The 14745-nt window shown below is 36.2% G+C and overlaps 1 protein-coding gene across 1 annotated transcript in view; it reads right to left on the reverse strand.

The window, feature by feature from the left end:
• LRRC69 (leucine rich repeat containing 69) overlaps positions 1–14745 on the reverse strand; it is a gene marked incomplete at its 5' end in the record, with an annotated part of 85087 nt that overhangs the window by 12104 nt on the left and 58238 nt on the right. Inside the window, 2 exons of the mRNA XM_008568058.1 lie at positions 5349–5528; positions 10599–10700. Of these exons, the coding sequence (XP_008566280.1) occupies positions 5349–5528; positions 10599–10700 (282 nt within the window). The remainder of the gene's footprint in view (positions 1–5348; positions 5529–10598; positions 10701–14745) is intronic.

The following is a 14745-nucleotide window of genomic DNA, read 5'->3' on the forward strand; positions in this document are numbered from 1 at the left end:
CATGGCTAGTTCTAGGTCCAGAGTTTTTTTAAAAAACATTAGCCCTCATGGCAGCAGCTCTGCCAGATTTTTCTCTACAATACATTTGATGTAATACATTAACAACCTAATAAAAAGAGATGCTGGTATTTAAATCCCAATCTTCTGATTTTTCAGTCATTCAGTAGAAATAAAATATTTATCAAGCCCTGTGCTAAGCTCACTCTATATATAATGGTGAAGAAAAACAAAATGGTTCTTGAATTCCTTGAGCTTGAGGTTCAATTGTAGACATAGACATCATACACCAAGTAAATAAATAACTTTAAATTTTGTTGTATGCAGGCCGGCCCCATGGCGCACTCGGGAGAATGCGGAACTTGGGTGCACAGCGGCAGAGCGCCGTGGGTTCGGATCCTATATAGGGATGGCTGGTGCGCTCCCTGGCTGAGCGCGGTGCGGGCGACACCAAGCCAAGGGTTGCAATCCCCTTACTGGTCACAAAAAAAAAAAAAAAAAAAAAATTGTTGGGTACCATGAAGACTCCAAAACTTTCTGGTATAAATACTGACTCAACTATGACAAAGACATTTCCATAGCAAGAGCATCAAGTTATGGAAAGACTGAGTAACTGAAATGGCTGTTTCTTACTCATAAAGAACTTTTGTAGGCAACTTTTATGGTAGAGCTCAGTATACATGCCCCTGAGTTAAGCATGCTTTCTCTGATTAGATGTTTCCTCAAAAAAAAAAAAAAAAAAAAAAAAAAAAAAAAAAATTGTTGGGTACCATGAAGACTCCAAAACTTTCTGGTATAAATACTGACTCAACTATGACAAAGACATTTCCATAGCAAGAGCATCAAGTTATGGAAAGACTGAGTAACTGAAATGGCTGTTTCTTACTCATAAAGAACTTTTGTAGGCAACTTTTATGGTAGAGCTCAGTATACATGCCCCTGAGTTAAGCATGCTTTCTCTGATTAGATGTTTCCTCTTTTTTAATTTGCCATTCTTAAGCACAGGTGAATATGTCTAGTACGAATATAATTTGTACACAACTGAATCAAGAGGAAAAAACCTGTATCCTTCCTTTTAGGCTCCCAATTCCTCAGAAAGTATTTTGCAAACGTGATGTCAAGCTGGATTGTGTTAGCAGTATGAATTTATTAGAAATGATTTATTGAAGGAGTGAGACTCATGTCCTTTCTTAATTACTTTAGCATCCTTCCCTTGTGATGAGTAAAAGCACAACCATGAAGAAGTAACACCAGCTGGGTATTTACATCTAACATTTTAAAATATTTGGTGGTCTCAAAAACTCTGGTAAAGGACATAGCAAGGAAAATTTTAGCTTCTCTAACCACAACCATAGCTGACTTAGATCTCTTACTCATTACTTGGGGATCCTAATGGTCTACTGGACAAAACTCCTGTGTAAATACCTGATATTAGGGTCATGTGAACTACCATGATAGTTCCCTGATTTTATTCCACAGAATTATAAATCACCTGTCTAAATTGGCTGTTGTAAAATCTGTGCTCTGCTTCCTAGAAAGCAAACATGGCAGTAGTGAGAACCTCCACACCATAAGGGTGGACTAGTACATCTAAAATACCTACATATTTTCTGGCCCATAAATATTATGTCATCTGTTGTTACTCTTAATAAAAGCTCTCTACTTGGTATGAAAGACAGATTTATTTCTTTATTTATATTTTTAGTACTAAGAATCTATTCTTTTATTTTTGCCCTAGAAAGTGATACAGTCTCTCTACGTAGGCCATTTTCTTGGTTTGTGTCATATCAAATTTGTTTCAGAAAAGATGTATTCCTAAAGTCAAAAGATAACAAGAGATTAGGCCAATGGAGCAAAATATTAAAAACTGGTGACTAGATAGCGGCTATACAAATGTTCATTGTACTATTCATTCAAGTTTTGTGTTGCTTTCAAATTTTTCAAAATACAAAGTTAGTGGGTAAAACATTGTCCTTACTAGGCTTCATCTTGAACAGAACACTTTCACTTCATGAAAGAAATTCTCACAGAGTTTTGAGAAAGATAGTATAGCTATGAAATACAAGTAGTGATGATTTCATCAAGCAATTAGAGATGTAAACCTATGAAATAGCAGCTCATGATGCTAGTAAAACTACTTTACCAGCATTCACTAAGCTCAGCAACTGTCCTTGGGGAAGCAGTGCTGGGAGAGACCTCATCCCAGCTCTGTGGATACTCGGGAACTCCGCACACTTGTGAGAGCCCTTGTTCTGCTTCCAGCAGAATCAAGTGAAAGCCCTTCAGCATATAGATTCCAAGAAACAGACTGACAGAGAGCAGACTCCACAGGTGCCCTAAAGCAGCCACATTAAGGTTTCTCTTCCAGGTGGGTCATATTAAAGGGCTTGTCATTTTCCAGTACTCCACAGTGGATTTACCCCTTCACCAACCCCCTCCTTTTTATTTTCACTATTTTTTATATCTCGACCTTGTCACTAATTTATTAGTTCATACATTTGATCAATGATTTTGTCATTTTTGCTATGTGTAAAACACCAAGTAGGGCTGGCTTTCTAAGGTTAGTAAGACACAGCCATTGTCCTGTGGTACTGGGATGGCCTAAACCTATCTAAAAATGTAGAGAAGAGATTCCAAACCCTGACTGTACATGAAAATCAACTTGGAAACTTTATAAAAATTTGGGTGCCCAGGACCCTACCCTCACGGATTCTCTTTTAGTAGGTTTAGGGTGAGATATCTGTATGACTGTACATGAAAATCAACTTGGAAACTTTATAAAAATTTGGGTGCCCAGGACCCTACCCCCACGGATTCTCTTTTAGTAGGTTTAGGGTGAGATATCTGTATTTTTTTTTTTTAACTCATTGGTAAATTTGGTGAACAGCTAGTGGTAAAATCCATAAAACAGCTATAAGCAGACTCACAGCTCAGGTCCTTTATTGGCACAAAGACTACTCAAGTCTAAAGACACCCTAAATCGCTACAACTACAGGATTTAGAATCAGATTCTTTACAGATAGAAATGTTCTTAGAGATCATCTATCTAGCTCCTTATCAAAATCTGTCCCCCACAACACACACACACCCTTAACAGCAAATCCTAGATTCTCCAGCATGCCTAACAGACTGGAAAGGCGTCTATGGCTTCCTGTTATTTGTGCTTCCTGATTGCAGGAATCTCACACTTACCATGTCCAAAACAAAACTTCTATCTCTTCGCAACAAGCCTACTGCTCCCTTAGTCTTCCCTACCTCAGTAAAAAGTACCTATATCTATACAGTTCTGTAGGCCAGAAAACTGGGAATGTAAGTCTTATTATTTCTTCCTCCAAAATACATCACTAGTCCATCCATCTGTCTCCACCACCGCTGCCACCCTCAGCTCTCACCTGGTCTAGCACAAATAGCCTCCTGCCTGATCTCCTCATTTCTGTGCCCTCCTCTAAGTCATTCTCTACTCAGAAGTTATCTTTATAAAATGTAAATCAGGGCATGTCACTTTTTTACGTAAAATCCTTCAATCGTGTCTCAATGCACATTGAATAAAAGCTTGTTTCCTAATGTGGACTACATGATACTTTGTGATCTCCCTCCAGCCTATCTCAACACTCCTACTCAGTTAACATTCTCTAACCACACTGAACCATATTTCAGTTCCTCAAATCAGAAAGTGATTTCCCATCTCGAAGCCTTAATGCTCACTGTTCCTACTACCTGAAAATACTCTTTCCCAACTCTTTACCTGACCAACTCCTTCTTTTCCTTTAAGTGTCAACTGAAATATCCTTTCCCCAGTGAGGAATTCCCTTATCCCAGATGTAAAATAGGGCTTCCCATTTATTCTTGCTTGTGCAACACATTTCTTATGGGTTGAATTGTGTCCCCCACCCCAAATTTGTATGTTGAAGTCCTTACACACAATGTCTCAGAAAGTGACCTTGTTTGGAACTAAAGCTGTTGCAGAGCTATTAAGTTAAAATGAGGTCATTAGGGTCGGCCCTAATCATATATGAAATCCTAAATTTTCCCTCATAAAAAGGGGACATTTGTACACACACATACTTAGAAGGAAGACAGTGTGAAAAGACATAAGGAGAAGATAGCTATTTACAAGCCAAGGAGAGAAACCTGGAACAGATTTTTCCTCACAGCCCTTAGAAAAAACCAACTCTGCCGACACCTTCATTTTGCCACTAGAACAGTGAGACAATAAAATTCTCTTATTTAAGCTGCCCAATTTGTAGCACTTTGTTACAGTAGCCCCAGAAAACTAATACACCATTCTTTTCTATCATTATATTTCTCACAATTTATATTTACATATGTGTTTGTTTAATGTTTGCCTCCTTCACCAGATGATGATCTTCAGGATAGCAGGAACTACATCTGTTTTTATTCATTTATTTAACATTATCACCAACTATGGCACGTGCTGGCCCAAGATAGGCCAAGTTCTCACCAAGAGCAGAAAGGAAATTCTGGTGTTAAGAGCAGATGTTGGATGGTCTAGAATGGGTGTAGAAAAACTACAGTCCCCAGGCCGTTTGCCCTACCTCCTGTTTTCACTAGACTTGTGAATTAAGAATGGTTTTCACATTTTTAAATAGTTGGAAAAAAATAAAAAGAAAATAGTATTTCATGACATGTGAACATTATATGAAATTCAAATTTCAAGTTTCACAGATAAAGTTGTATTAGAATACAGACAGACTCGTTTACATATTTTCTAGCTGCTTTCATGCTACAAAGGAGAGTCAAGTAGTGATGACAGAGACTGCATTTTCTACAAAGCCTAAAATATTTACTACCTGACCATTTGCAGAAAAAGAAATTTCTGAACCCTGGCCTAGAACATATTTTATGGACTATGTGAACTGCCCTCAGGTACACAACTCCTGGGGGACATAATGTTCTGGGAGGACATGCGTGCACATTTGGTTTGCTAGATCATTGTTGTGACATAAATTAACTGGCACATTCACCTTTTCTCCACCAAAACTTCCACAACAGAGTAGTGAACTCTTCTCCTTAGAGGAACATATCCTGGTTTTATTATTAATATTGATGAACAAAAGGGATTTGCTGATTAAAGCTTTCCAACTTCCATGAAATTTTGCCTTCCATGGAATTTCGCATGTGTTCTAACAAATGAGAGAGTTTATAGATATAAATGAAATGGGTGATAATGATCATTACAGACACTTATCCAAATTTTTCTATTCAAAATTAATATTATACTATCATAGAAGTCAATAATTAGACATAAATCTAGTTAATAATTGTTAATTTAGATAAGGAAAAAGGATAGTAGGCTTCATGTTCATATTCACACAAAAAGCACCATTTACCTTCGATGGAGGAACAAATTGAACACATTCCAGCCACATGGTGCAAAAGGACTTTCCACATATTACACATTTTTTTCCCTGAGAGATTATGTTCCTGACTTGTGGGTACCGTTCTATGGCATGCATTAGGAATGGATTCTTTTCTTCTAGTTGATTCATTACAAATCTTGATGCTATTTCCTAAATTAAAAAAGAATATAGTTCCTCAGATTATTTTCAGAAAAACTATTTAACATTACAATGATTCCTATCTCACTAATTCAAATTTTTGGTTTATTCCTCAGTTTCTCTTAAATTATGTTTCTGCAGTATATCTAATGAATTATGTTGTAAATGACTGGTATTGTAAATAAATTTGGTTTTCCTTAATATGAAGAACAATAAATTACTTGCACTGTAATATTTCTATGTCTCTTACATATAGAAATCCAAGTCATAATAATTTATATTACATATTTTACAAAATTACATAATTTAGGTTCAAATTTGGTACCTCTTATTACAATAAGCAAGAACTGTACAAACATTCAGTCGGGACTCAAAACTTGAGTCTGTAATATTTACAAACGCCCAAATCCTTACTACTTAAACTGTGGTACACAGACCAGTAGAATCTGCATCACCTGGAAGCTTATTAGAAATGCAGACTCTCAGACACACTCTGTACCTACTGAATCAGAATCTGTAATTTAACAAGGTCTACAGCTAATCTGTATGCACATTCAAGTCTGAGAGGCACTGGTCTAATTACCTGCTGCTCTGAGTACCTGAATAGCAACATCTCGGTAAAGAGCAATGATTTCTGTGTACCAAATCTTTGAATTCAATCTATGTTAAACCTATCCAGATAGATATGTTCAGAAAATCAACTTTGTGCAGTAATATATTATAATACTAAGTAATAAAAGGAGTAATGAGAAAATGGAAGTTGCCTTTTACTAGGACCATCAACGAAATCATCATCTCAAATTAAAAATACGTTATACAATACAAGAAATTAAATCTTCACTGACCAAGCAAAGAAAACAAATAAACATTTGCCTTAATCCACTAAATGTCCCCCGTTTTCTATGTCAGTAGCATGAAAGTCGTGTATAAATGTTACACAAGCACTGCTCAAATTTTTAATAGTGAATGGGGATGGTTTATTTGGGACTTTTTTTTTTTCTGGCAAAAGTGAAAGATTTCCCAGTAGTATTAAAATAGTCCACATCAGGATTTGACAGAAATCTGTGGGAATACATACACACATAAATACCTATAAACTTACATACATAATCTTTCACTCATTCACCCCAATTAAAATTTTAAAAAATTTAAAAAATAACAAAATTCTATAAATTGCTGTGCCTCTGTTTCCTATTACCCTATCCCTCCCAGTTAACAGGCTTCTGGGAAAGCTGCATTTATACAGCAAAACAGCACCAAGCATGGGTTCCTTATATGTCTGATCCTTCAATAGCACAACCTCCTACCCACTTAAGTTCATTCTCCTGGATGAGTTACAAGGCTGAGGTCATCCTTTCACACTAGTCTTACCAAGACTCCTAACTCAGATGCCTATCGTTGCCCTTTCTCTAACTGCTTAAGCAGAGCAAAGCTTGTGATTCTGAATAAAATACTGATTTTAGACGTAAGTTTTTAGTTACATGAATTCAGACTAAGTCTCACTATAAACTGCAGAAAACTCATAGACAAGGATTCGTTCCTGAAAATAGCAGATGGTAGAAAAATTGCTGAAATACATGCGACTTATAAATAGGTTGACACAGATCACTTTTTCCATTTATGATTTCTGGACCCAAACATGTTTGTTGCACTCAGTATATCTCTTGACAACTCTTACATCACCCATTATGTATATTTTTCTCCTTCTTGCTGCCAATGTGTTACTTTGGAAGAATAATATATACCATTAAAATAAAAGTTATTACTTGGAAATGTGAGGATATATAAAGTGAGATACTATTGGCATGACCAGTATTATCTTTTAGGAGACCTCTTAGAGACACATTCAATGCAGTTTTTGAGAATATACAACTTAGTGATGGCCTAATTCCAATGTTATTTTAAAAAGTCATCAAATCTCAATAAGTTGTTCATTTTGAATAGCTTATGTGCTATTTTGCTAGAATATTTATCAGCTAACTATATGTAGGACAGAAAGTATTCCTATTTCTAATCCATCATAAATTGAAATTAGTTTCATGTGTATTTTTGTTATTTAATTATAAAATTATACATATTCAAATTACATAAGTAAAAAAATTATAAAATGTAAAAAATATATGAATTCTTAGAAGGAAAAATAAACTTTGGAACTATTGTATAATCAATTATTACTGTATATATCATGGGCACTAAAACACAGCATCAAATGCAAAGATTCTGAGTCAGAGTCAAATAGACATAGGTTCAAATCCTGGCTCTATGACTTGTGAGGATACTTCGAAAAGTTCACAGGAAGTTTTATATTATCTTTTAATTCTATTTTTCCACAGACTTTTTCAAGTACCCTCATATTAGTTGTGTGACACTATTTGGACAAGTCCCTAACTTCCCTGATCTTGGATACCTCATCTGTAAAATAGGAACTTTTCCAATGCTATCACATAGAGTTTGAAGAATTAAATTTGATAACACTGGTAAAACACTTAGTCTGGCATCTACTAATGCAGTATGTTCTGGCTAATATTTCACTATAATCTAATTATTAGCATTTAATTTTAGTTCATAAATCTCTGAAGGGAAAAGAAGTTTTAAAAAGTTTTACCAAGGCATAACCATTTTTATATAAGCCCTATAATTCTTTGACAACCCAAGTAGTTTAATCAGTTACATTGACGAAATGTCCAGTAGAAATGACTTTGAGTATAAATATTGGGGCCAGCCCGGTGGTGCACTGGATAGTGCGCCGCTTGGGAAGCGCGGCGGCGCTCCCGCCCGAGGGTTCGGATCCCCCATGCAGACCGGTTCCTGCTCACTGGCTGAGTGAGGCGCGGGAGCAATGCCGAGGGTTGCGGTCCCGTCGCCGGTCCCCGGTCCGGTACGGGAGCAACACTGAGGGTTGCGATCCGTTGCCGGACACGGAAAAAGATAAAAGACAAAAAAAAAAAAAAAAAAAGAAATGACTTGGAGTATAAATATGAAATGTATGATCAACTTAAGTCACCTTACTAAGAAAAGTTCTTATAGATGCTTTCAAAAATAACCAAATCATTTACATAATGCAAGTAAAAATAGCTATTTTTGCTAAATACATTAAATAAATTAACTCTTGTGCTCCTGGACTTCACAGTTTGGGAAATTAGAAGAGAGAAATGCTCCCTCACTTGAGTCTTGGTCCCATCATGAAAGACTGCTACCAGGTTGGGTTTTCTGCTCATCCATCCATCCTCCTCCAGAAACCAGAAACTTTTCCAACCCAGGACTGCCCTGTCTCCAATTCACTCACCTTCCTGCATCCCCGTTCGGAGGCAACACTGCAGCATGAGGTCTGCAGCCCAACTGCTAACGTTGGCATCAGTGTTCCAACACTCACTAGCTCTTTGACTTTGAACAAATTATTTAACCTCTCTGGGTCTCAGTTTCTTTATCTATAAAAAGGGAACAATAATGGTATCTACCTATTTTAGGATTATTAAAGGACTAAATTAGTTCATTCCTGTTCAGTGCTTAGAACAGTGCATTGCCCACAGGAAGCTTAAAATCAGTGTTATCTATTACTATTATTCTGAAATGCTTGATACAAGGAGAAAATATAGGTTATAAGGGATTAAACAAATTAAGTGCCACAGTTTTTAAAATAATTTACAATTAAATTTCAAGTGAGATTTTTATTTATTTATTTATTTATTTTTTGGACACAGTAGGAAATAATGATTTTGTGGAAATATTCTCTGGAAGGGAATTTGCTTGAAAAGAGCCAACCAAACATTAAGATACCAGTGATGTGGACCAGAAATTTATGAAATTTACCATGAAGACAGTCATTGTAGCCTTGTTTATAAAGTCCAAAAAACCAAGGTAGGTTACAAACATGCCATGACTCAGATTCAAACCGAGTTTGCTGCAGCCACAATACAGAGTACTAACCACTACACCATAATGACACTTGCAAGGATAAGGTCAAGAAAGCCAGAAAATTACCAATAATCTAAAACTCAAACAGTGAGGAAGTAGTTAAAAATATTATGTCATCATATGACAGACTTAATCAAAAAAAAGATGTCATAGTCTGTGATTGGGAAGATAGTTACAATATTTGGAATGAAAGTCTCTAAATTGTATGCTGAGTTTAAACTCATCTTTAACTTGAAAAACATTCTGGATACGTACAAAGATTTAGAAGGTTAAACATCAGCAAAAAGCGAAGTTATGTTTCTGTGTACTGAATTTCTCAGCATTTTTATCAACCTCCATTGGCTTATTTTTTTCTAATTTGTCTCAATGAACTTGTATTACTTTCATACAAAAAAACTTTTTTAAAATCAGTATATTATAATTAGTTTTTTTTTTCCTTGCTCATCTGTATTTTCAAGTTTTCTGTAAAAAGCATGTATTACTTATGCTATAAGAAATAAAGTATCTTAAAGCAATCTAAGCCATTGAACAAGGTTGGTTGTTTCCTACATTCAGGAAACTTGAATCCTATACAATTGCTGGAAGTCTTATGACAATACTGTATGTTCAGCTATAGGCCCAAATTAATTTGAGAAGACCAAATTTATGAAAAAGAATCATACTCAAGCGTGAGAGGATCTGTAGTCTTTAACTTGTCTAAGACCAAGGGAATCCTCTAATATGCTTTCCTATTTCTTCCTTTAATACCATCAATTCATTTTACTAAAGTGATCATGATTTAGGATCATATTTATTCATCCACCAGGGATGGGGACAAGTGAAAAGGGGATAGAAGAGGCGAAGATCTTGCTAAGAACAAATCAAATACATCTTTAGATAATACTGAAAAAATACTTAGAAGGCTAAAGTAAAAATAAACTCCTCTCTTTTCTTTTCATCCAGGAAAACATTTCTATTTCTCAGAATTTAGTCATTCTGGAAATCAGATAGGATTACATTGGATTCTGTAAGCAAGTCAAAAAGATTATGTGTAGGATCAGTGTTGCCAATGGACTAGGATTAAATTAATTATATGCTGGCTTGGCAAGAATGCCTTAAAAGAAAACTTGTTAAAACTTAAATCATGGCTTTAGTTTGAAGACTTATGTGAATGAGGTAAGCTTTCACCTTTAGACTCCAGACATCTTCCTGTTGTATAGCGATAACTGGTCGCTTCAAAAACAGCGGGTTTCCCTCACAGTAGAATTCCCTCAGCTTCAGATTCTGAAACTTTCAAAACAAAATAAAAACTTTATTTCACAAGAAAAATAACAAACTTCACCTCTGAAGTGACATCTTCGATAAAATTAGATTAAAATTACTTTTTAGGACTTATATTCCACATTAGTATTTTAAGAGTGGGACATACTCTAGTTGTTAGAAGTATAAGAATTTTAATACTAGCATGAATGGCCATGACCTTACAGGTCACATCCCCCCATACTGCACAGCTGAGAAAACTTGTTTAGGGTCATAGACCTGGTTAGTAATAGAATGTGAGTTAATAAATCAAATGCTGAGAACATCTTGTAAATATTTCTTAGAAAACCAAGCACAATGAAAAATAACATTCTAATATACCCCAATTTCCAGGTCTCAAAGACTGTTTTATGATCCTTTTATGTTCAAGGAGGAAGGTAAGAGAACCATGGCAACATCAAAATGTTCTTATTATAACTTATTATGCACAATGAATTTTTTTTAAAAAAGGAAATGTACAATTTATAAGGATATTTAATCTTTTATGAAGAAAATCTAAATCCAACTGGAGTCTACACTTGAGTAGAAAAATAAGAAATCCCCCTATATTAATATTATGCTTTGCATCCCAAGAGCTCATGTGGCTTTCAAAATAAAACTCATTCAGGGTGTTACTTCTCTGAGCCTTAGTTTCAGCTATAAAAAGGGGACAATAAGACCTATCTTCAGTGGTATGCTGGTGTGATGGTTAATTTTAAGTGTCAACTTGATTAGATTAAGGAATACCTAGAAACTGGTAAATTCTTATTTGGGGGTATGTCTGTGAAGGTGTTTCCAGTGGAGATTAGCATGTGAACCTGACTGGACCAGGTGGGAAAGATCTACTCTCAATATGGGCAATCACCATCCAATTGCTGGGGGTTCAGAGAGAACAAAAACAGTGGAGAAGTTGAATCTCTCCACTAGACCTGAAATACACTCTTCTCTCCTGTTCGTGGACATCAGAACTTGAGACTCTTCAGGCTTTTGATTACAGGACTTATACCAGCAGCACCCCTGGACTCTCAGGCCTTGGCCTGAGACTGAGAACTACACCATTGGCTTCCCTGGTTCTGAGGCCTTCAGACTTGGACCAAGCCAAGCCACAAGCACCTAGTTTGCATGTGGCTGTCCGTGGGACTTAACAGCCTTTGTAATCATGTGAGTTAATTGCCCTAATAAATCCCCTCTCATATTTTTATATACACATCCTATTAGTTCTGTCTCTCTGGAGAAACCTGACTTATACAGCTGGTAAACCAGTTTTATAGAAAGAAAAAATAAAAAGCACTGATTTGTGGTATGTGTTGATTCCATGGTGTAAATATTCCTACCATGGCTCATTCAAGTCACTAATAGAGTTGGAAAAAGATGTACAAAATCAGCTCTTGTGAGCCTAGATGAGCTTGCTCCATCACACTACTGCATCTCACAACTTTTATGTGAGAATTAGAGATATTTCTGTGATTTTAGCTCAGGGTTTGAAACATAGAAAGTAGTAAACAAATTAGAAATAATTGATTTAAAACATCTCTTCAGGGTATCAGGTCATTAGGCCTCAAAAATTACAGGAAAGCTTGTATAACATAGACAAAATATTTAAATAAAATACGAAGCTCAAGGCCACACTGGTATCACCATGAGTCCTGGTCTCAAAACAGACATTCGAACTTTCTTAATTCAGTTTCCTACATTATCCATCTCAAGGAAGCAACCTAAAGAGTTGAGTCTCATGGCAGACCTAAGTCATTGCTGGATGTGCTGAAATGAAAAGGGGCACTTCTCATGGTTATTGTTCTATATAACCATAATTTTATCATTTCTGTCCTAAAGAACATCATTCTATAATTTACACCTAAACCCAGAGTCCTGTTTTTAAAAACTGATTCAAACTTGAATATCTTGGTATATATAAACATCATTAGTACATATGAACCTTATTTCAAATTTGACCATGATTTAAAAAGCATGCATTTCTCTTCCAGGGTCATGTTTCTCTTTCTTCAAGTTCTATCACTATTCTTCCACCAAACATGGAAAAGAGTTCTCCAGCTTGCTAACCCACTACCCATAATATATCAGAAAGAAGTTAATGGGAAGAAAATTCAATTGCAAGTATTTTGCAGCAGGTGAGTTCCAGTAACCTAAAGTCACATAATCTCTTGACGTTCACTCCGAGTATTCCCCAGTGTACCGTATTTCATTTCCTCTTTCTATATACACTACTGAGTTTCCTATCAGTCTAACTTCTTGAGAAAACAATATTCTTTGCTATCACATTCACTCCAGTAGTAAAATCAGCTTCATTCTCTCTGATAAAGAAAATGTTACTAGGGATTTTCAGAATCTATACCTATTCAAACAACCAGTGTTATGAGTTTAATTTCAACAGGGATAATTTTGCACCGCCCCCCCAAAAGAGGTCTGCAAGATATTTTTGGTTCCACAGCTGGTGGAAGAGTGCAGGTATCATCTAGTTGTTAAAGGTCAGGGATGCTCCTACAGTACATAGGACAGCCCCCCATAAGGATTTATCAGGCCCAAAATGCCCGTAGTGCTGAAGTTGAGTGACCTGATTTAGAGGCACACAACCATAAAAAGTCACTGATTCATCTGATCTGGAGAGGAGCCCGGAAGTTGAAGGGAGATGAAGGATTATATGAAGGGTTTTATTTTTTTTAAGAGTGTTTGAGCATGTGCCAATATAGAGAGATTAATGTAGAGGAGAAAAATAGTTGAAAGAGCAAAGATCGGGTGAAGAACACAGAAGGTCTTTGGATATTATCTTTTATTTATCTTCTCCACTGTGACCAGTGAAAAGGAGATGTAAATTTACCCATGGATACGTTTTAAAGTGTGGCATTGATGGTCGAAGGAGTCAGACATGATCCCTTCAATTTTTTTTTGAAATAGAGAGTAAGACCATCTGACAATTGAGATTTGAGTCAAGGGATCAATGTGGATGGAGGCAGGAAAAAAGTGGTGAAGGTTTGAAATGTGCCATAGTTTTTAGGAGAGCAACCTGGACAGGAGCACACACACATGCAAAAAAATGTGTACAAGTGCTGAGGGACACACTGTAATCTACATGTTTGTGGTGGCCCCTGTCTGCATAATTACATCCAGCATCCCAGATACACCACTAAGAATATACAGAATGAATATGTCAGAAAGTAAAGAAATTAGCAATTTGTATATGCTAAAAATTAAAGAGTAGGACAGGTCCTTTGTGACCCAGACTGGTAGAGAAAGAAATAACAGTACAAAGCTCTATTGAACTAGGAAGAGAAATAGAGGGACATGAAGTATCAATGACCTGAATGAAAAGATATAGATATAAAGCAATAAAAGAGCTGGGGCATAGCAAGAACCAGTGGTCAGACTGCCATACTGGACTTTAATTCATCAAATGTAGAGCAAGTGAAGATGATGTCAAGATCTAGACATGCCTGTGGATGTGGTTTTCCTAAGTGAAGACTAGGGAAGCTCATTAAAATCAAGAATTCAAGAAACTCTGAGGCTATGATGCTTGTATTAGCCAACTTCCTGAGTAAGAGTCTAATTAAAATATTTGGCTGTCTACTAGACATCTCCAGCTGGAGGTTCCAAAACACCTGAAATTCTGACATTCCTAAACTGAACTCATGTTTCCCCCAAATTTTACTTTTTTCTTTTACCCATCGCCTAGATCAAATCTCTCACCATATCCTATTAATTCTACCTTCTTAAAATATCACCCCTCTAAGATTCTCCAGCCTCTACCAAATGTTTTCTCGTCTACTCATTGGGCCCCATACATAAATGAATCATACCAATTATAATCATTATTGAAAAGCTGATCTTCCTCTATAAGGCTTTGTTCTCTTTAAGAACTGTGTTTTAAGTGACTATATAATACAAGCTCTAAATTCAGTACCTAGTACACAGCTGACACTCAGTAAATAATTGAAAATAAACTGATGTTTTCTCAGGAACTCCAGACACACACAGCTCTCCCTGGGCACTCAGGATTTGCAAGGGCTTTCTTCTCCGGACT

This window comes from Galeopterus variegatus, unplaced genomic scaffold (assembly GCF_000696425.1).
Source record: "Galeopterus variegatus unplaced genomic scaffold, G_variegatus-3.0.2 Scaffold371, whole genome shotgun sequence".
Taxonomy (NCBI): domain Eukaryota; kingdom Metazoa; phylum Chordata; class Mammalia; order Dermoptera; family Cynocephalidae; genus Galeopterus; species Galeopterus variegatus.